Source organism: Haemaphysalis longicornis, unplaced genomic scaffold (genome assembly GCF_048455015.1).
Source record: "Haemaphysalis longicornis isolate Haplotype H1 unplaced genomic scaffold, Haemaphysalis longicornis Haplotype H1 scaffold_5, whole genome shotgun sequence".
In the NCBI taxonomy this organism is placed as follows: Eukaryota; Metazoa; Arthropoda; class Arachnida; order Ixodida; family Ixodidae; genus Haemaphysalis; species Haemaphysalis longicornis.
The window spans coordinates 59,264,110-59,287,597 of NW_027526385.1; the positions used below are offsets into that span (position 1 = coordinate 59,264,110).

The following is a 23,488-nucleotide window of genomic DNA, read 5'->3' on the forward strand; positions in this document are numbered from 1 at the left end:
GCGCCTGCGTCCGAGGCCACAAAATGGCCGCGACGGCGAGCGGAGCCAAAAAATGAAATTCATCCCCTTCGTTTCGTCGCGCTGTGCCTGATTTGCTTTCGCCGCTTTTGGGGGAGCCGTCGCTCGTAGCGGAAAGATTCGCTCCAAATCGTCTCACAATGGTCAGTGATTTCGGGCTTTTTGCGTCGCTGCTAGCGACGGAAAATGTACTACTGTGCTGGGCTGAGTCATAACACGGGAACAAAACGCCAGTGACCGCTGTTTCGGCTGTCGTGGCCGTCACCGACGCATCCGGTGATCTAAATTCTTCCCGTGTACTTTTGATGTTTCTAGATTCTTCGCGTCCAGTCTGCCGAGGGGACGAAGAGAGTAGAGTGCGAGGCAAACGACACGACAGCTAGTTTGTACGACAAGGTATGAACGCTACATCCGCCCGCTGAAAGCGCTCTTGCGTATTCGGCGCGACATTCAATTGAGCGAACGAGTCGACAGCCCTGTTTTGCTCCTCCTACAGATACAGTGTGCCTTCAACTTCCCCAGCGTGACGTGCTTCGCCGTATATCTGAACAGAGAAAAGTCGAAACAAATTCCCTTGCAAAATGCCAAGAGGTTGTCCCTATACACTCTCAAGTAAGTCATTCATTCTGCATTCACGGATTAAGTGGGGCTGTTCGATTATCAATCCAGGACTCGCCGCGAACTACCCGAGAATCAATCCGGCTTTTTTTGCATATGTTCAGACGTGGTGGGAATTCTCTGGCTGCCCGCGGGTTGACTATCTGGGGTGCGTCCGCGCGACTGTAAATCGAAGAGCCCCAGTAACCTGCTTGTTTTGAATCGTTCGTAAGCGTTGGTTACAGACGGGCTTTTCTATTAGTATACGAGCATTTGGCATGTCGAGCGTTCTTGGACAGAAATTGTCCTGAGAGACTGATGGACGTTATGGAGGCCCCCAATGGTTGAGAGAGACGCGATGATATATGTCGCAATGGCAACATTACCAAATCCGCTAAATTCCTGTATGATATTCATATCTAATACACTTAAAACATACAATAAAGGACCCCGGCAACGCCTTTTTAGCAGGTACACCCTCCCAAATTTTTAATAATATCACAGGAGCGACGGCCGATCGGCATGTCCAGCGCCTTATCATGGTGTCCACTGGCGAAATAGGCGAGACTACTCGCATGCATGTTTCCTTCAGAGTGATATACCCCTCGCCACGGTATTGGCACGACTTTGTTTACTTGAAACTCGGGTTATTTGAAGCACATGCACATCTACAATGCACGTTCAATTCTTATTTTGTACCACTTTCCCGGCAAGTGCATCAGGAATGTTTACGCTGCTTAGCTACTGTTAGTGTGTAGCTAAGTGGCCATCGAACATAAGAATGAACGGGGGTGTGTTGCTCTAAGGAGATCAGCGTAGCAGACGAAACTCCTTCAGCAGATACTTTTGTGCGCACACAATTTTATGCACCTCCACGTGCTCTCCCCTATTTCACCGCTGGTCACTGTGATAAGGCGCTGACATGCCGATCGGTTGTCGCTCCTGTGATATTATAAACAAAATTTGGGAGGGTGTGCTTTTCTGGCCCTACGTATGTACTTCATGTGATTTTGATACAGATGCAGAAAGCATTATCAGGATTGGTGTGAAATTAGAAAGTTATTTAATTTTTACGTCTACAAATATGAACAAATGCGGCATTATACCCGAAGCCTCCGGATATAACAGCGCAACAGGGGGACCCTGCGCACCTTACGATTGGCTGAGTTTGCAGTATTTTCTATATGTCATTGTATCGACCAAAACAAGCCTAAATGATGCTTTAGGTCGTATTTTTTTTTTAAAGGGAGCGTAAAATCGTAACCTCAGATAGTAACAGAGGGCAGACACTGCTGCCCTCGAAGGGCTTGTGTGCCCTTTCAAGTAAGACAGGGGCCTTACTTTCAAGCCGTGTTACCATGAACCGCTCTCAGCATAGCCCAGCGTCTGTGCGCTTTGCTAAAATGCATGCCAAATCGTCGGTCTGAATTCCATATGACGATGTCTATCCTCAGCAGATATCAGCGTCAATGCTACAAGTGGAGTAGTCAGCGAGAATCGCAAAACGGACGGCGGCTTCGGGGTTTTCAATCCGTTTCAAGAGTCTCGACGTTTGAACACGTGCTTTCGCCCTTGGAAGCGCCATTCCGTTCACCGAAAAACAATAATACTTTTTCTCTCTAGCAGCAATTGGCTGCCATGAGACAAATTCAACCAAGCTATTTTTGTTGGAGGGCTGTTATGCTGTAATTCAAATTATGCACTCCTTTCATGACTAAATTGGCCTGCGCCGGGGGACATTGCGGCTGTGCGATAGGCTTTTAAAACGAGCACGACGGGGCTAATCTGCAAGATCGGTTCACGATAAACACACGTTATCACTGCCAGAATTTCTGCAAATTTCTACCCACCATAAATGACAAAAACTACACACGCATAAAGATTCGTTGATGCCTAGGGAGACCATGCCAAATTCTTGCAACCCGCCACGTTGCTGGAATGGTTGAGTGGTTACCGCTCCAGGCTTTTCTTTCAAAGGTCGGTTGTTTGATCCCGCGGAGGCCTAGGATTTTTTTTCTTCTTTAGCCTTTCTATGAACACACAAGTGGAGTTCATTCACGTCAAGATTCGATAGTAAGGCAGTGTACGCACTTCACGCTTAGAATTAATTCAAAAAAGCTCCCAGGGCATAACTTCAAGGTAGGTCTTGTTGTAAACAGCCACCCTGTTGACCAAAAATAGCTTGAAGAGTGTGGTAGAGTTCGGAAAAATAAGCCTAGCAACACACATCAACGCAGTGAAGGGCAGGTGACATCGGCAGTCTCCACCTTCTACTTGTCGGCGTTGAACGTCAGGTCGCGGTTGGCGTGGTGCTGCCGAATGACCCCGCAAAGAAGCTACCCAAATCAAACAGCTGTGGGCTTAAAACTACTGAAGCGTGGCGTTTTTTCGCTTCCATCTTTGGTCCCGCAATATGACGTCATCAAGGACAGTGGAAAGGGAGCAACGTCCAATTTACTAGTATTTTAAATTTAAAAATTGAGTAGCTCTTTCATTTGTGCATGGATCTTGATCAGTCTTTTTGCACCTATCTCTGTGTGACATGAAAAACAGAAATTAAGCCTGAAAAGTGCCTGCAAAAAAAAAAAAAAAAAAGCATTGCAGGGGTCCTTTATGGGGGCAGATGAGCCTTTGGGGCTGGAAAATGATAAAAAAAAAATCATTTCCTGAAAAATGGCATTTTTGGCATCGATGGCCATTTTTATATCAGTCTGCAAATTTTCTCATCAATAGGCGCCATATTTTATGGTAAATTGCATTTTAAAGTGCACTCTACAGCTAAGTTGGCGCAGAATTTGATGGTAAAGCGGCTCTTTTCATGCAATGCAAATCTAGTGTTTTGCCGACAGATAGTATCTCGGCACCCAGAAGAGGTACGACTGTAATTTTTTTGCTTCTGATACCTAAATGTGTGGAGAATACAATTTCGAAAACAAATTTTCAAGTGGAGACTTGGGGAAATTATTATTGTGTTCAATTGACATCACCTTGTAGCAATTTCTGGCAGAGCGCCGGAGGAGTGAAGTTCAGTATGCTTTTGTAAAATGACCATAAATAGCTAAATCAAAAAAGTTCTTCCAACGTTGTATTCTTTAGTCATTTGTCTGCCTAGCCATGTGGTCATCTCCATTCTGTATGGAATGGTTATTTTTAATTGTGACCCAAAATAATGACAATTAATTCCTAATTATCCCAAGAAATAATCAACTTGCAAAATATGTAATTGCAGGTTTGAAACCAACACAAAAACTCCATAATTTTGTGCAGTTTCATTAAAATTGGTTGGTAAATGAAAAAAAAAATAGCTCTAAGGCCAGCTTGCACTTTAAAGAAAGAATTGCATTTTTTTAATGGTTTGGCTGCAGTGCATTGTGTAAGCACCAGCCAAAAGGGTTCCAAACAAAGTTCTACACAACTTCTCTTGTTTGTTTTCGTCCTTGCCTTTCAGGCATGGTGACATGCTGTACGTGGTGCGGACAGACCAGGCTGCTCCACGGCAAGACAGCCAAGGTGCTGTGGAGAAATTCAGCAACGCCATCCACAGCTCGGAAGGCTCCGGGAGGAAAGGCGCCAGGTCACCCGCCAGTCCGGCGGCCAAGTCTCCCGCACCGGTCGTCGAGGATGAAGTCGACGTGTTCCTCTCCAAGCAGCCGGGCCTGATCGACCGACCGCGGGACGAGAAACTGTGAGCAGTTCGACTTTTTCTTGCTTTTTGCGTCTTTGAGCGGCCTCTTTCTCGTTTTCCCCCAGTGACCTAAATTGCCACAAAGCTGTAGCATCCCACGGGCCGCCCAAAGGCTTGCCGAAGAACAGAGCTCACGCCGGTCAGCAAGAGAGCAGAGCGTCGATTTATTGTCAAAGCCAGGCTCGCTTATGTCTACTTCGAACGTAAGAGAGGACGGGGGACGAGGGAGAGGAGCGGCGATAGCTGCCGCCGCGACGTAACGAAAGATGCGCGCAACGCAATGGTGACGTCGGCGCAGAATTTGCAACAAAAGCAATGCATAATCCTTATCTGGTTGCACCCAGAAAGTGTTTACTAGATTATTTGCTGCTGGTTTTGGGTGGGCTGTCTTCCGTTATATGGTGTGCGTGCATGTTTGTGTGTATACATACCCCCATACATAGATGCATACTATTGAGAACAGAAATCGATGGAATGCAATGAGATATTAGCGTTTTACCTGTGTTTGGCGGCAAGCGTCCGCTATGCGTTTGGACGTAATGGTTCAAGGGGGGAGTACGATAGAGTTCACACTTAGAGGGAACACAGGAGCGCATGGCTGCAGCTACTACCAGAGCATCCTAACAGCATCATGCAAACACAGCGCATGGCAGTATACACTCATCATGCCGATCACGTCATTGGGGGCAGGCGTGCATTGTCTGCTAACGGCGTTCTGCCGGTGCTAAAAGCTGTCGACATCACCAGAGCCGTGAATGACAAAAACAAACCCTGCGGTGCTGAAATGATTGAGTGTTTCTTGTACCATCGATGATTGATGCAAAAAGCAAGAACAGATTACTGTTCATTCCTACGACATGCGTCACCATGTTGCAGCCCGAGCTATCACCATGCACCGATCTGCGGAACTACCTCGCGGCAGCATAGCCGTGGCATCACATCAAGCAACCTGTTTTGACATTGATAGCATGACATTGATAGCAAAAGAATGTCACTCACGCATTTGAGGCCTGCTCAATAGCCATGTTTTTCAACCTGATTTCAGCCGGAGCAGATATTTTAAATCGGATTGCATATATGACAAGAGGAGCTCAATCTTTACAAGCTGCAAAAATTTCAGCATTCTAACCTCATTAATAATAAAAAAGTTGTTTCGAGGAGCATGTCCCCAGCATTTTAGTATTGACAGCGAAAGTTCAATGTTTAAAGCTGCAAGTAGTAATGACAGACCTGCACCTGGTGGCTTACGGTACAATGGAACACCCAAAGAACACGGTAGTCAGGCCTTTCAAGGTGATGTCCGCGCGGTGTTAACGTCTTTATCATTGAGCATACTGTTCAGCTGAACGCTGAATTCATTAGGCCGCCGTTAAAAGAACAAAAGCACGCTCTTTCTTTACAATGAAAGCACATGGTGCTTCCCACGTACAAAGACGCAGCATATCATTCAGCTGAATGCTAAATTCGTTAAGGAGACGTTAAACGAACAAAAACACGCTGTATCTTTAGATGAAAGCGCACGGTGTTTCCCACGTACAAAGACGCAGATAGGAACCGTTCGTATTCACTAGACGAAGATGGATGGGCTGCTTGCGTCGATCGGTAGCATTAGCCTTTGCTAATTTACAAGGAGACAGCGCTAAAGTGAGATAATATTAGTTACGCGCAAGAATGGAGACGACGTAAGCTTCCTGGTTTACGCTTGCTTGGCGTATGCAGCGACCCTTGACAGCAGGTGCATTGTGCGCCGCGACATTCCTCCGACACGTCGAAACCGTGCTTGCTGTTGTAAAGTTCTTTATTGAAGCTAATAAAAATCCAGTGCATACTCTCCTGGCTTCCGCGACGCGCAGACGCACTGTTTCTGTGCGACACTGTTAGGATGCTGTGGTAGTAGCTGCTGCCATCGCTCCTGCGTTCCCTTTAAGTGTGAACTCCATAGTACGTCTCACACGAACTCGCACCACACAGCTGGGAGACACATTGTGGCAGTTGATTTGGTAGCTGAAATTACCTACTTCCCCCAGGCTTTTATCCCCCAGTCATATACCGTAATTACCCGATTCTAACGCGCCCCCGATTCTAACGCGCACCCAATTTTCCCGGCAAAAAAAAAAACCGAAAAAACTTGCACCTCCGATTGTAACGCTCACAGAACTTTGTGAGCAAGAAAAACGAATGCAAGAGAAACGGGCGATTTATTTCTCGAAGTAATCTCACTCATCTCACTCGTCGTCGCTCTCCGCTGAACACAACATCTCGTCCTTGGTGGCATCAAGCGCGTTCACGATGCCACACTTCATAACGGATGTTCAACCATGGTCGATGGGATCGTGGCCCACGGCTCGCGCGCCCATCCTGCGAGCTTCTCCACAGGCGCATGCTTCAGCCGACCGCTCGTTTTGAACGCGTGAGAGCCGCTGCTGCCACCGCTGTTTTCAAGCGCGCAAGTGGAACAATTTGACGGTTTGTGTGAACGCCGATGGAAAAGCCTAGGCGCCTATGCTTCCTGCGTCCGAAAAATTGTTGCTAAAAGCTTTGGCGCCATCTTGAGATGGCGATAGCGATGGGCGGGACAAAATTGTCGTTGTTTCTGCAGTTTCGGTTTCGTATCCGATTCTAACGCGCATGCCATTTTTCGATCTATTTTTCCGGAAAAAAAGTGCGCATTAGAATCGGGTAATTACGGTACATACACGTGTATGCAGGCATGTAAGCTGTTCTTTGCGAGTGTGTATTCAAGTGCTGTCCATGGTCTAGTCATGTTTTGTTTAGAGGCGTGGCATTTGGCACTGCTGGTTGCCCAAGTCCCTCTTTTTTTACAATGTCAGGTTTAAATTATTCTGATCACATTGGGAACCATTATCTCCATGGGGTCTTTTTTCTTTTTGCTAGTCATAGAATTGCTGGGAAATTTTAGCTACGATGCGTTTTATGTGTTCGCCTTGGTGTAAAATTGATTTATTTTGATGCGAATGGGAGAAATGCACCTACGTACAGAAAGAAAGGCCCCATCCCACACTTACAATTATCATGCTTATATTGATTATGCTTATACTTATATGCTTATTATGATTATGCTTATACATACAATACTTATTATTATTATACTTATGATTACGATACTTATGTAAGCCTATAAGAACACAAACACACTTTCATCTTGGGCATTTATTGGCACTATCTGAGACAGGTCAACGGCTACTATTGTTTGGCATTTGGGAACGCACGTTGTTACAGGTTGTGACATTGTTTATGGTTGCATGTTAAAATCTGAAACAAATAAATGACATACTGCACATGTAATCATTGGTGCAGTGAGGAATTTGTGCGAGACGGACACCTGCGGACATTTCAACCGATGTGCACTGCATGATTTCTGGTGTGTCCACTGAGGTTGAACGCATCTTGCTTGGGGAAAACTCGCAGGCTCATTTTTGTTAATTTTAACGAGTTTCGCCATCATGTGCATGCGTGAGAAATCACGTTTTACAATGCTTTTCCTGAAAATGCAATGGCCCTGGTTTTATTTATTTAATTTGTTTATTTTGCAGCTGTCACCATGGGGCCAATGCCAAGTGCGTACACTGCACTCCACTAGAGGTGGGTAGCTTTATCTATTGTGGAGGTTGTGGAAGCTTCCTGCCTCTAATGCTCGCTTTTCCCCTATTTTCTTTTTTTTTTCCAGCCGTACGACGAGAACTACCTTCGCGAGCACAGCATCAAGCACTTGTCATTTCACTCCTACCTGCGCAAGATGACCGGGGGCCTTGACAAGTGAGTGGCTGCGGTTTTAAGAAGCTTCGAATTGCTCTTTTGGGGATAAAAAGTCTGTTTCAAATGGGCGTGGAGATCTGAAATCGTAATTCCAAACAGTTGGTACTGGCACGCTCCTATGCCACTTTGCTCGATGTATGCATACACAAGAGGGGGTTCATTTTTGGCGAGCAGTGTAGTTTCGCTCAAGGCGATCATTGTCTTGCTGTGCATTGTGAAGGTGAAGCTGATTTGAATTGCCTTTGTGTCTCCGTGTGCTGACAGCATGCACAACTTAGTTTTTGCAGGTTTCTAATCGTTGTACTCTGAATTCATGAGAAACACCGTTTCTCTGAATTCATGAGAAACAGATCGCACATTATATTTGAGCTAGACATCAGCGCTTCGGAGCCAAAAACATAATGTTCCATTTTTCCCCCAAATAGCAGCTGAAGGAAAGTTTTCTTTAAAGCCTGCTTCGTTGCTTTTTTTTTTTTTGTAATCAGCTTAGTACTGTTTTGGGTGTGTGAAAAGTGCAAGAACTGTGTTCGTAAAATGTTATGCTTGTGAACCAGACTGATTCTCACCATCAGGTAGCCTGTGGGCCAACACATCGCCTCGTGTCTTTGTGTTTCTCAAGTAGCATGTAGAGTTTGACGGCTATATCTTGTGTGAAGGTGTCTCCCAGTCACTGTTAGCATGTTCAGGCAGGTTAATGCATTTTTTTCTCATGCGCTTGGTCTCGCAAAGTTCAGTACGTGCAGAAAATTGGGAACTGGTGTTTCTCTACAGTTTGTGCAACATTGAGCGCACAACTAAAAAAATTCCCGGGCCATCTCCACTAACGTAAAACCTGGTGAAGCGTGCAGTGTATAGCTTGTATTCACTGGCGAGCCATGCAGGCAGGCAACCATGTGAGTGCGCTGTCACTGTCACGTTGGGCTCCGTTGGATGGTGGTACTTGTCCGTGCTAAAGCACATGATTTGTGTTGGACGTTCCAAACTCTACCCCACTGAACACAAAGTAATGCCCCGAGTCCAATGTGCGCACGATTAATAACCTCTCTGTTGACACCACCGTTAAAAATCGGGTTGAGACGGAGCAGACGACGCACGCTGGTGTTTTTTTTTCTTCGGAGTGCGGGTGCAGTGGCACAAGCCGTGCCATGTCCGTTTCAGTGTTGCCAGGCGCAGAAATTGATAGCTAAACTTTCCAATGAATACCACCTGTAAGTGTATTATTGGCGCCTTGGCGTTTTTTGCCCGTGGAGATTAAACCATTGGGGGGTAGAGGTATACAGCTTTGCTGGAAAAGTCTCTTGTCTTTGAAGCACAAAGCTCTCTATAGCGTGAGGTGTAAACGAGTGTCCTGGTGTTTTTCCTGGTGTTTTGGTACCATGACTACATGAGACAACGATTACGATGACGGCAGGAGACACCAACAGCCTCAGTCCCGAAGGGGCTTTGCCCCTAAAAGTATTTTAGAGCAGACAGTTCAACCTCAGATTTTCTGAATTCCCCGAATTATTTAAAAATACTGAATTTTGTAAATATGCAAGGTCCCCAGTTCATGCAGTCCGCATGCCAGCGAACGATCCGTAGGCCCCGCATAGCTGTTCCACGTGGTGGCCTGCCTCTTCGTACAGTCCTCACCCTCATGCGTCGTCGCAGGGGCAAGTTTGCGGGCCTGGAGAACGTGAGCTGCCAGCTGCGCCCGGGCTGTCGGGACCACGCGCCCTGGCCCCGGGGCATCTGCACCAAGTGCCAGCCGAGTGCGGTGACGCTGAACCGGCAGGCGTACCGGCATGTGGACATGGTGATGTTCGAGAACCCCTCCATCGTCGAGCACTTCCTGGACTACTGGCGCGAGACTATGCACCAGCGGGTGGGCTTCCTCTACGGCCGCTACCAGCCGCACAAGGACGTGCCCCTGGGCATCCGCGCCACCGTAGCCGCCATCTACGAGCCCCCGCAGGTACTGCCGCATGGGTGGACGGGTGGGTGTACACGGGAGCCCCCACAGGTACTGCTATACTGGCACAGGAGCCCCGCAGGTACTACTATATGGGATCACAGGCAGGTATACGGGTATACAGGAGCCCCCCCAGTCACTACTATATGAGCTGACGGGCAGGTATACAGGAGCCCCTCCCTGCAGGTACTACTATATGGGTTTACAGGCAGGTATACGGGAGCCCCACAGGTACTACTATACGGGTTTACGGGCAGGTATACAGCCGCAGGTACTACTGCACGAGTTTACAACCAGGTATACGGGTATGCAGAAGACCCCGTAGGTACAACTTTACGTGTGGCTCTCTGCTGACTGGGGCAAGGGGGGGGGGGGGGTGGCAGCACAACTTCGGAGGCAAAGTGCAGAGCTCCGTCAGAGGGCATTGCGAGAGCATTTGAGCGCGAACCCTTTATGGGTCATGTTGGGAGCTAGAAGGGACTTAGCAGTACCCCCTGCTTGATCCGAGGTACGGCAACAGCGAAACTTTCCTTTGCATGACTGCCAGGCGCATGCCACAAGCCAGGGGCGCACAGAAAAAATGAAAGCCGCACTGCTGGTGGATACCCCACCACATCAATCTGAATGATCACCTTGAGATCATCGTGCATCAAGATGCAACCATGCCCTAAATGCACAAGTGCAATAAGTGTTGTGTGGTGGAGTGGTGGCTGTCTCCTGTGACCATTAGGGGTAACATCACCCGTTGCATGCCCACCACCAATCTCAGTAATGTGATTACACGGGCTTGCTGCACACACCTGTTTTCTTTTATGACCCATGTTTCGGTCCCCTCTCGGTTGTAGAAATTTCCTAACTACTGTATTTTGGACAGTTCCCACTAGCACGGTTTCTGTCGGGTAGTCGCCCCCATGGAGATGTTTTGTGGAAGTTTGTGGGAAAGGCGTTCTTCCATTGTACAGGCCAGGACTAGCTATGGACTGCCTAATGCAGTTTGAGTGCACCCACTGTCTGGCGGTTGGGTTCTGTACAAGGCTTGTGGGACATTCATTTATGCACGTATTGTGGACAGTGGTACATTGCTGCCCATGCTGTACTCAAGGGCATTGTATTCATGTGGCGGGAGTACTCCTCGTTATAAAGCTACTGGAAATTTTCTGATACATGCCTCTGAGACCAGCGTGTTGTGCCTTTCAGGAGAGCACGGTCAACTCAATCCAGCTCCTGCCAGACGACAAGAAACAGCTAGTGGATGAGCTGGCGTCTCGGCTTGGCTTGGTGCGTGTTGGCTGGATCTTCACCGACCTTATTCCGGAAGACCTTCAAAAGGGGACGGTGAAGCACCTGCGCAACATTGTGAGTGCGGCTTTCTCTTCCTTGCGTGCCCACTTTTTTTTTGCACTGTTTCGTTGGTTCCAAACTAATGAAGTTCAAGCAAAGGCAAAAAACAAGTGGGGTAGATGCTGCGGTTAAAATTCTGCTCAGGCCTTCAAAAACAAGAGATGAATTGAAACATGGATTTTGTGGGAGCAGATTTGCTGACTCTTTATCCTTTTTTGTTGGTGGTAACAATTGGTAACACATCGGTTACAATTTGTGCATTCTTTAAAAAGTAAGTACCCTATACAAATGGTGACTATTGCGTACTGCGCCTACCATCGCTTCAATAAGGCACTCTACGATGCATTTAGTTCAAAATGCTTGTTAATTCTTTCAGTACCACGCCTATTTGAAATTGACAATGTTGATTGATGATTTCAGTGCCCCACTTTTACTGCACAAGACAAGTAGAGCCACCTTGTAATTAGCTGAGGAAACGTCCTTTTGGAATCAGTTTAGCTTCCGTTTAGGCGACAGAACTGATGCAAATTTGTATTTCCCGAGTGCGAAAATTGGGCATGGCAGCCAGGTGACACTGCTTCCAAAAGAAAGGCACCCACGTCTTGTAAATCGCGTGAAATGCAAGCCATGCGAAAAAACGACATCTTGCCAATGGGAGAGTCTGTACAAGAAAGTCACGGCAACATGAAGACGGGCTCCTCATGCAGTCCCTGCACAGTTACCGTAAGAAAGCCACATGAGTTGGTGACAGATTTGCAGATTTTGCAGACGTGAAAGGTGGTAACATCTTGCTCCACCTTTGGTTGCCTCTTTAATACAATGTTCCCAAATAGCGGAATTGTGAAAGCTTTCTGTTGTGGAAAAACTGTGCTTACGCGGCATGTCATGGTCTTGTGCCATTTTTTCCTTCATTTCTGTCATCCGCGCAGCGGGAGATAGAAACATTTGATAGTTATGTCGTCCTCTTTGGTGGGTCTGCTAATGATTACTTACCGTATTTACTCGCATAATGATCGCACTTTTTTTTTCGGAAAAGTCAATGCGAAGTTAGGGGTGCGAGAATTATGCGGGGAAAAAAAAAATCCGGTGCACAGTGTTGCCAATTTGCCTTCTGCCTATCCCGCTAAATGTAGCGGTAGTTTTTTGTATATGTAAGCTCAGTGTTGCCAACAGCAGCTGTTTCTTTTTATTTTATTATTTCCAACGTAAACAGTCTTCCGTCGATCAGCGATCATGAAATTGCCGCCTTTGCTTTCTGGCGCGCGCCCTATCTCGTCGTCGTCATATCTCGTCGCCTCCAGTAACGCACGTTGAAGTCGGTGACGCCGAAGTGCCTGCCTGCGGCGCGGTTGCCGTGTGCGATTGCGCGCTTTCAATTTGAAAGCGGCAGTGTAGCTAGCGTTCTTATCCATGGCGAAGCGGCCCCAAGCACAAAACAACGAGATCAAAAAGTTCTCAAAATGGCAGCGAGCTATCCACCACTGACGCGAGTGACTCACTGACTGCTGCTGCTCAACGACAAGACCACGACGGCGACACGACGACACGCCAGCGGGCTACGCGAACGTCTAGTTGCGCGCACGCGAAACCGGCTCAAGGACAGTGGGAGTAGCGTGTTAAGGCGCCTGTTAGCACTGTTAGGGTGTAGCCATGCAGGTTGTTAGGGCGCCTGGATGGCCTTGGATACACAGCGCTCTCCGGCGAACGGAGAGGCGGCGGGGGAGGGCGCGCGTTAGAGAGCGCGTGCACCATGCGAGTTTCGCGAGCAGGCAACTTTCGCCGCTGCAAAGTTGGGGGTGCGAGGATTATGCGAGGAACCAAAAAATCCAAGTTTTGGTGGCTCACATTAGGGGTGCGAGGATTACGCGAGTGCGAGGATTACGCGAGTAAATACGGTACATTGAAGCAAATATGTATTCTAAAATCTGAAATATCGGAAAAAGAGCAGCTCTCAGGAGCAAGGCAGCCATGTTGCGTAGGAGGTTGACAACACGAGAAAAACAAAGGCAAAGCTTGCAGCAAGAGTTGCTGATTTAATATCTCCAGCTGGCACAATTGCTGACAGTGCAGGAGATGCAGGCGATATTACCTGCATTTTTAAATCAAACAGCCTCAGAAAAACAGCAGAAGCAGGAAAAAGAACATTGAAACGCCAACCAAGAAATAAAAAATAAAGGCGGAGAGCTTTCACGAAATCGTTGGCACCTACTTGAGTATTGTGGGCTAATGTTATTAGGTATTGTGCTATGCAACAGCTTTTGCAGTAAGTTTAAAAAGTAAAAAATAATCCCAGATAAAATCTTAGATAGGGTCCTTAAACATATATTGCAAGGAACATAGTGGCAAGGAACCATTTCGAACACCCAAGGTTTAGTGAGCTGCAAAAAAAAAAACGCTTCGATTATTGCATTCACCAGGGTTCATAGTATTGGAAAATATAAAGATTACAGTTTTTTGACGAGCACTGTTTTGTCCATTCTTCCACCAAAAATGGCTAATCCTCTCTAATTATCGCAAGAACCAATTGACCAACTGAAAAAAATGAAGGCATATTTGAAATCAGTGGGGAAAAAACAGCAACACTGACAATTTTCACAGAGTTTACTTGTAAATTCTAAATAAGTTGTTTTAAGGCCGGAGTCCCCCCTTAACAAGACGTGACTGAATTTTACACTGGCAGTCGTGTCGCAACCCTGAGCGCGCATTGCCTTCCCTGTATGTTCTGCTGCAGGAGTCGTGCTTCCTCAGCGCCCAGGAGTGCATCATGGCGGGCCACTTCCAGAACGAGCACCCGAACCCGTGCAAGCTCTCTCCGGACGGCTACTTTGGCTCCAAATTCGTCACAGTCTGCGTCACGGGCGAGTGCCGCGTTGACTGGGGTTTGAGCTTAAAAAAATGGGAGGAAGTGTGGACCGCCAGACGCTCAGCTTGCAGAGCCAACTACTCTTTGTCGGCAAAGCTAAAACGAGGGCTAGTTGGTTGTGCACGCCTTGGCACGATTTACCAAGACGCGCATCCCAGTTACTCTTGTTGGCCCTCTGCAAATTGGCCTTGGGATAAGTGTCTTTCTAAGAAACTTGCACTCTTGCTGCCTGAAGAAAAGGTGGATTGGTTGAAAACTGCGTTGTTAGCAACCCAGGCCACTGCAAGGTTGGTGATTGATGCCTTGACGCTTCTCAGTGTCATGTGACGGCATGCACGAAAGAGAAGCCGCAAGGAGAAATGACGGAGCTACCGTATTTATTCGATTTGAAGGCAGTCACGATTATAAGGCAAGGGTGCAGTTCGGAGAGTAAAAAAAATCGCCATGTAGATACTGAGCTTTGAATATAAGGCGAGGTATGACTTTGTGATGTTATGAGGTTTCGGAGACTCAAACAAGGTACTCGGATGCACATCTGAAGGACTGCCACACGGGGTTTTGGAATAATACGTGGAAGAACATTTATGTAATAGAAGGAAGGCGCCACACAAACGGATACAGAGGACGGTTGAAATGTTCAGGTGGCGGAAATGATGCGGGCAACGGAAGAGTGCAAGTTAAATTCAATAAACCAAATAAAAGGTTGTTCAGCTCTTACATATTGAAAGTCTGGCTTGGATTGAAGAAGAAGATGACGGTAGGCTGTTGAAGGCACGATGGACGCATCGTCGTTGTGCCATGAGGGCTGTGGTTCAAGCCAGTAGTGGGTACGGAGAATTGTGGCCCGGTGGCGAAACCTAGGTCGTTGTAGATAACGGGGATATGGTGCCTGACAGTCCTGTCGACAGGCCGCAGAACCTAACGACTTGCTCACCAATAACAGCGAGTCCACTGGGCCGTCCTGCCCAAAACGTCCTCCTCCACTTCTGCCTCTTTGGTATCCTGATAATGACTCTCGACCAGCATCTCTTTGGTTCACCGAAAACCTCGTGGATTGGCCATAGGCTTGATTTTTTTCCACCCTATCACATCACAGACTTTGAGACTACGGATTTTGGAAAAACCTTGCCTTATATTCGAACAAGTACGGTAGTTGGGATCCCTGGAGACTTGGCACAGCCACCTCGAGCCTCTTGATTAACGGTCAGATTTAGGGGAAATCCCCAAGGGAGAGTAAGTTCCTGTGAAGGAAAATTTGACATCCACCTCAGTGCAGCCGTGCGGCTGCAAAGTAAAGCTGCACAGCTTTCTCAGAAACTTGGCAGTTGAAGAAAAATTCGTCCTGGTCCAGGACATCCACCTTTGCAGCTGTACGGCTGCATGGAGGTAGATGTCAATTTTTTTTTCGCCTCTTGGTGATTGTTTGAACCAGCCGTTCAACAACCGTTTCAGACGGCTTGTGACAGCGTTGCATCAACGATGCTGGGCATGTAAAGTGGGCGTCACTGTCAGTGTTGGCCCAGTGTGGGACCTAGGCTTGGGGAGTGATTCCAAAGCAATAGTGGCAGCATCGTTTCATATCAAGCTCTGTAGGTGGTCCTGAGGGCAAGAAAACTCTGGGCGTGCAAGAGCAACAAAGACTGCGCTGATGAGGCTGAAGTCGGTAGTGCATGGAGGTCTTATGCTGGATAAACATCACCGTGCTCTTGCTCCCTTTTTACGAGGAGTGCGCCACAACTGTATCAGGTTGGGTTCCCCAGCTTAAATTTGTCACTTGGAAGCTGCAGGCACGGTGTATGGTAAGGGTGACAAAGGGGTAATTGCGTAACAAGTGCTGCTGTGTGGTGGTGGCTGGTGTGCAGGCGACTCTGAGCACCGGGTGCACATGGAGGGGTACCAGGTGTCGAACCAGTGCATGGCGCTGGTGCGCGACAACTGCCTGGTGCCCACCCGGGACGCCCCCGAGCTCGGCTACGTCCGGGAGTCCTCCAACGCCCAGTACGTGCCCGATGTCTTCTACAAGGTACGTCTTCTGAAAGGGGGGCTGCCACAAAATGGCTTCCGAGCCAAGGTTGGGCACACACTACACACCCATTGTGGCTATCACCCCCAGGGGATGAATGCCTCTGCGTGTACACCCTTTGTCGAAATTTTGTGGGACAATTCTAAGCCTTCTGGACCACGAAGAATTCAAGGAATAAGCTCTACCTTTAAATGTGACAAAATTGTTTTATGACAGTAAGAAAGAAAGGTGTTTTCTCTGGCTTTGCGGCATAAAACGGTTCAGCCTCACTCGAGACATAAGCTTGTACGTTGAATTTTTTGCGGGCTGCTGCTTTCGGCTTGGCCCAGAAACTTTTATCAATGACTGTACATAAATGTACAAGAAAGTGGATGGGAAACACAGCTGCCTCGGTAGCTAAAAAAAGAAGAAAAAAAGAAACAGTCTGCTATAATTACTCACCAGTGTTCATAGTATCCAAACATATCCAGACTATAGTTTCTTAGCATCCCTTTTTTTTGTGTTGTTTTTTGAAAAATTGCAGATTTTGTTTGTCTTGAAAACGCATTGGCAGGATGATTGCATGCTTTGAAATTAAAACGGGAAGAAAAAAATCAAGACTGGCAAGTTTTACAACGTTTATTCAGTTTACAGGAGCTAAAAAAACTTCAAGACCCATGATCCCCCCCTCCCGTCGGCTTATGGAAACATAACGAATGGCATAACATCATAGTATCATTAGCACATTGTGTTCTGCATACGCAGCTTGTGCACTGTTAAACCTGAAACAGTATGACTGGTTTTGCTATAAGCAGGTTTGACTATTGCTGTTTGTAATGATCACACCTCCCTCTAGACAGATGTACCTTGTCAGATATTTCGGCCAAACTCTGCTAGTTTGAGTTTAAACCACGGCCCAGAGCTACAGCAAGAATGAATGGCCCCACGTCTCGCAGTGCTCTCATGCTATTGAGGTGCTGCTGAGATCAGTAAAAGCAGTGCTGTTGCTGGCGGAAAAGCTTTACAGGGCTGATTCTTGCTGTTAACTAGGGTGACTATATTCTTGGATGTATAAAACCGGACACACCATTGCAGGGGGGGGGGGATTAAGGGAAACATACAAAAGGCAAGAGGTTGAGATTGGGAAAAAGGTTAAAATTAAATTTTTTAAGTAAGACTCGACTGAAAAATTATACGTGCTTATACAGAAAGTCCAGCCGCACAAGATACATTGTGCGCAATATTGACAACAGATTGATGTCCATGTTGAGTCCACAGTGGAAAAAAACGTGGTCCACTAGAGCAGTGGTTCCCGGAAACCATAGCACCAGTTCCGCGACGACAGAACTCTCGGCGCAGCATACAACCCTTGTGGTCATCTCTTCGAAGATTTGCACCCATCTCTAGAAGACTGAAATACCTGAAGATGTCCAATCTTCTAGTTTCGTTTCCGTGATTTGCTTGACAAGGACTTAGTGGTCAAAGAACGCCTCTTGAAAGTCCGTCTTCGCAAAGAAACTTCAAAGCGCTCTTTGAAGTCTTCGAGAAATAAAGTTTACTCTCTTGGCAAATTCTTGAAGTAATTAAGGTCATATTTATGAAATACACGAGTCGGCACACTTTTCGTTTGATCAACTTGCTTGGCGTTAATTTTGTAAGTATGCCGTCATGGGAAGACGGGACATGAGTGTTTATTGGGGCAAAAAGACAGGATGGCAGAAGCGGACCTCGAAAACGGAACTGTCTCGGCTAAAATGGGACGTCTGGTCACCCTATGTTTAACGGTAGAGTACGTTGAATACCCTGCTGCAAGCAAAGAATTTATCTCAACATACATATTATTTCGCATACATAGTATTTCAGGGCACGTTAAAGATCCCCTGGTGGTCGAAATTAATCCAGAACCCTCCACTATGGTGCACCTCATCGCCTGCGTTGCGTCGGCACGTTAAACCCTACAATCAGTCAATCAATCTACATATGTATTGCATCCCTACTGTCACTGTCGTCACGCTGTGCTCCCTACTTACTGAGAAACCAGAAGTAGAAGAGCAGTCACGATGCTATTCCTCATGGGTGAAGCCATACCGGATGAGTGAAGTCAAGCAGCACACCTCTATGATCTTTCTCTTTTAGCTAGTTGTAGCAGTGGGGAGAACCAGTCCCAGCAGGGCACGTGGTACGCGGTTAACGCACAACTGGTTTCGCTGCCCCTGCACACACAGTGGCACCAGTCGCCAAGAGTTACCATAGTGGTACTGATTCTCCGCTCTGCTATGACCTGCTATTCTCGTTAGTTCGTTTTTAATTTCATTTTTATTTGCTTAAATACATTGGTTGGTGGTACAAGAGTGAGAATGTCATCTGGACCCTTAACAACATGCCATTCTGATTAAAGGGAAATTTTTAAAGGGGAGCTTGAAGTCGGTTCTCCCTTGCAAGAGAAATTGACTTGGGAGTTCTCTTGTCCCTGCAGTACACGGACAGCTACGGCAACGAGGTGACCCAGATGGCGCGTCCGCTCCCCATCGAGTACCTGCTGGTGGACGTGCCGGTGTCGACGCCCATGGAGCCCCTGTACACCTTCTGCGCCACACCGGGCAAGAGGCGGTTCCCCGTCGAGAACCGCCTGCTCGAGGGACACATCCAGGACCTGGCCGCCGTGGCCGCCCACATTGCCCAGTTCACCTCGGGCGCCGCCAACGGGGCCGGCGGGGCAACCAGCGCCGACGCTGCGCTGGAGGCCTTCTCCGACTTCCACCTGCTGCTCTACCTGGCCTCGCAGGACATTGTCCCGCTCAAGGTGAGGGCCCTACCACTTGGGGTACCGTGCCACTTGGGGTATACCGTACGGCTTCAGGTATCGTAGAGCTTCAGGTACCAGACCACTTGAGGTGCCGCACCACTGTGGGTACCTGAGATACCGTGCCTTGTTGAGGTGCTATACCACTTGCGATACTGCACCACTTGAGGTACCGTACCACTTTGGGTACTATTACTTGGGGTATGTACCACTAGAGGTGCCATACCACCCGGGGTGCCGTACCAATCAAGGCACCGTACCCATAGTTTCGTAGTACAGTAAAACGTCGTCACAAAAGGCACTGTTACGAGAGACACGTGGTTATGAGAGACATTTGAATGAAAGTGGTTTGGTTGGTTTATTGCATACAAGAGACCTTGGTTACAAGGTCCCTTGAGTCTTGAGTGTTTCTTGTGACGATGTTTTACTAATACAGTGTAGCCCGGTTATAACGAAGTAAGCGGGAATCTGAAATTTCTTCGCTATAACCGCTTTTGCGCTATATCTGGACTATTATAAGACCGCTATAATTGGGACGGGAAATCAAGATCACTTCGTTATAACCGCTATATCGCTGTAAGTGGGTTCGTTATAAATGGGCTACACTGTATATACAGATGGGAAATGTGGTGCTAATGTATCCTTCCCGCACCCCTATCTTCAAAGCAGAATGTACCCCGAGATATACGAGAAAGAGTGTAGATTCTGCGGGCAATTGGGCACGCTCCGGCACGTCATCGGAGAGTGTGATTTCACCGAGGCAATCCCCCCACCCCTTACCCAACCCTCCATCACCCTTCCCACACCCCTTAACGAGCGATGGGAGACCTTGCTAACCAGCTCCGCCTTGGAAGACCAGCTCGTCCTGATCTCCTGGGGCCAGGCAGCCGTGGAAGCATATGGGTCCCGTGAAGAGGGAACCACTCCATCCGGCACGTAGTCGCCGCAATTTTGTGTGGCTAAATAAAGTTATTCTCTCTCTCTCTCTCTCTAGATGAGCTGCACTTCAGCAAGCATGTTGTTGTGTTCTTTGTAGGAACGTTACATTTGTCCTAGGCATGGCTAATGAACAGGCTGAAAAGTTGTCTGTGGCAACGAAAAGAACACAATATTATTGCAAAAGGTTATTTAATGTTGTTTTGTCATTTAAAAAGTGGAGCCTGAAAGGATCTATTCGTCAGGAATTGTTTAGAAGCTCCCGGGAGAGGGAAAACAAAAAAAAAATGTTACCCACTTTTGTTGACTTTGGCTTCAGGAGTGAAAAGTAGCCATGGGGATAGCCAAACCAAGTAAAAGAGGAGCGGGGCTAGCTGGTATGGTTACACCTATGAGAGTATGCAATTGCAGCAATAGATTTTCCTCTACTATATGAAACTTTATGACTGTATTACTCAAGGTTGTCGTGCTAGCTTCGATGAGCTGTTTGTTGCAGTGTTACAATGAAGAGTGTGCTTTTTTTTCTTTCTCAGAAAGTGTTTGTCTTTGTGTTTCCAGGAGACCATGGCCCCCCTTCTGGAGGCCGTTCGCACACAGAACCGGGAAATGGCCAAGCAATGGATAAGCAACGACCAGTGGCAGACCTTCGAGCAGATACTGGCTTCCCAAGGTAGGCGAAGGCGACTCTTTCTCTTTATATGACATCTTTGTTTTGGAGTTCAAAGTTTAAAATGGGGAAGGTCCTAGTACAGTAGAACATTGCTGATACGTTTAAAAAAAATGGCAGCATCTCCACTCCGTGGATGATGGTGAGAATGTGGAGTACGGGGACTCGAAATGACATCCAAGTTGCGCCCCGAGTGACATCCGATTTCCACCCCGACCGTCATTCGATTCGAGCCGCGAGTTGCACCATTTCCTAAATCGCTTGATGGTGGTGTGCGCACGGATGGACGTGGACGGACATTGGGAGGTCCTAACGTACTCCGCATCGTCACAGGCGAGGGAGTAAGCCGTTTGACTCTCGGGTACTAACTCACGGTCGTAGCCCAATGGGTAAGACGACTGACACTAACTCTGTCTGGTCTACCAGACACAGGCTCGAATCCTGCCGGTGCCTGTGTGATTTTTTGTGATTGTAAATGCTATGCGCACAGACGCGGACGGACATTGTGAGGTCCTAAGGTACTCCGCACCTAAAAATCGCGAGGGAGAAACGTACTATGGGTAATTTTAGTGTTCACAATTGAGAGCGTTGTAACCAGAAGATCGTATGAACCGGAAACGTATCAACGGGGTTCTACGTTACTTTGTGTTTTCTCAATGCAAGACGAGGCTTTCCTCTGACGTCGGTCCAACGTGTCACGGTTTAGCAGTTGATTGGTTCTCCCCCTCCGTTTTGCTGTTTCTTGCAATCTCATATAAGCGTGCCCTGCTTACATTGCGCCAGTGTGTTTTTCCCGTATCCCCTTACTGCAACTTTCCCCTTGCAGGCACGTCGGGCGAGCACCGGGACGGACCGCAGGCCGCGTCGTGGACCTGCCAGCACTGCACATTTCTCAACGCTGTTAGCAGCAATGCATGCGAGATGTGCGGGCTGCCCCAGTAGGGAGAAGGCGTGGCAGCGGCGACCGAAAAACCCTCCCTCCCTCTTTTTTTTTCTCTTCTCCCCTCTCCCCAACTCCTTCTCCCTCAACCCTCGGCTGTGACATTTGCTGGGCAGCAAGCAAAAAGTGCTCAAGTGACGTTGGCCGGCCACCAAATTTTCCGTTATGACCCTTCGCTCCTCCACTGATCGACGATTGATAATTTATTGAAATCGCGTTAAGAGTAAAACTTTGCAAACTGGCTCGGTCATTTCAATCATTTCTGGGCCAAGGATTTCCTGAAAGGCAGTCCTTGCTTCCGCCTCAAATTCGCCTCAGAGATGAGTGCATGCGACGTTCATCGGGAAGAAAATGCTTCTAGTTACGACTTAAATAGTAAATTTATGAGCTTACTCTCTGAGGGTTGGCTCGAAGAAATTGATGACTTGTACCGTGATCTTATCGTAGGTTTTTCTTATTGGCACGATGCCAGCGTGCTGGGCCAATGGGGCCACTTTCAGCCGTGACGCTTCTAGGTGCTCTACGAATGACCGCTAGTGTTCACATTTCACGAGAAATAAAGAAGGGCGTTGACATTCTTGCCCTGTTGTACGTACCGCACTGGTGAAATATCAGCTGCGGTCGCCGTGATGTAGAAACACTTGTGGCGGCCTGCAGAAACCCAATTCATTCTCGGTGTACGCACCCGCTGCCCATCTACTGCTTGGTGAAGAGGCAAGAAAAGTTCTTCAAGCTATTGCTGTCACCAGCGTCACACGTGTTCGCACTGTAAGGGATTGTGCAGCTGAAGATGCTGCAGCCACGCAAACGACTTGCTTGATGTTATACTATTTTCTTTATTAATAAACGAGGATTTATGTACATAAAAAATGAATTATTTTGTGTGTGTTTTTTTTTTTTTTTTTTTTTTGCACATTTGGCAGGCAGGGCAGCTGTTGGATTGCATGGTGGTATTGTGCAAAAATCGTAAGCAACAACTGGTTTTTACGAGCTGTCCATTTGTCCATCTAGGTCAGAGAAGCTCGAACATGATTACAGGGGGTATGATCAAGACCTGGGGATGTGGGTTGGCTTTCCAGAGTCTATGCACGTCCTTGAAAACCCTTGAATTTGGCAAGCTTGTTTTTAAGGGCTTGAAAGTCCTGGAAATTTGACCGATTTGAGAATCCTCGAATTTCGTGAAGGTGCATTTTTAATAATCGCAAAATCAACTTGAGGCTACATAATATAAAGTGAGCGTTTGTTGCTTGGTCGGTCGTTTTAGCTAATTAAATTTGAATTTCGTAACACACTAAAATTTCTTATCCGTGACACTTCTACACGCAGTTATGAGAAATCGTCAGAGGAGGGAATGTCTCTGGAGCCATTGTTTCAACAAAGATTTGTCTGAAAATAGGTCTGCTTATTGAAAGGCTGGCTCCAGCAACTGTGCCAATTTCTGACTATACCTGTCTCATCATTTCAAGCCTTCATCCTTGCCCTGAACACTACCCTTACATAAATTTTTAATAGGCAGTGGGGCCTTTGAAAATCTGTACACAAGGCAAGTCCTTGAAAACCCTTGAATTTTCACCACATAAGCTAGCATAAACACTGGCTTGCACTCTATCGGCAACATGTTTACTACACCCTACAATACCTACGTGTTGCCAAGTGGAATATGCTGCTGCTATGCACACTTGTCAGCCAGTGTTGGAGAAAAAAATGAATGGAAGATCCATCAGTCTCGAATGCCTTCCAAGCGAATGTCATTTGAACCAAAAGAGGGTCTTCGAATGCCAGTCTTCGAATGCCAGTCTTCGAATGCCATTTAGAATCCACCGTTCTCCACTACAATTTCGATTGCATTTGAAAGCTTTAACAATCGCTTGCTGTGCAGCATGGCACTGCTGCTGTCGAGTTGTTTTT

The 23,488-nt window shown here is 47.3% G+C and overlaps 1 protein-coding gene across 1 annotated transcript; it reads left to right on the forward strand.

Moving 5' to 3' along the window:
* Positions 1 to 22,454, forward strand: Npl4 (nuclear protein localization 4). The gene is made up of 13 exons (XM_077670516.1): positions 1 to 161; positions 334 to 414; positions 515 to 630; positions 4,064 to 4,300; positions 7,855 to 7,903; positions 7,989 to 8,077; positions 9,728 to 10,031; positions 11,226 to 11,384; positions 14,101 to 14,227; positions 16,095 to 16,255; positions 18,711 to 19,037; positions 20,532 to 20,643; positions 21,467 to 22,454. The coding sequence occupies exons 1-13, from the start codon at positions 159 to 161 to the stop codon at positions 21,580 to 21,582; spliced, it is 1,881 nt and encodes a 626-aa protein (XP_077526642.1). The 5' UTR covers positions 1 to 158; the 3' UTR covers positions 21,583 to 22,454.
* The last annotated feature ends 1,034 nt before the right edge of the window (positions 22,455 to 23,488 follow it).

Coding starts and splice junctions, on each gene's coding strand:
- Npl4 (XM_077670516.1), top strand. Junction 8,078..9,727: donor ATGACCGGGGGCCTTGACAA/GTGAGTGGCTGC, acceptor GCGTCGTCGCAG/GGGCAAGTTTGCGGGCCTGG. Junction 19,038..20,531: donor AGGACATTGTCCCGCTCAAG/GTGAGGGCCCTA, acceptor TTGTGTTTCCAG/GAGACCATGGCCCCCCTTCT.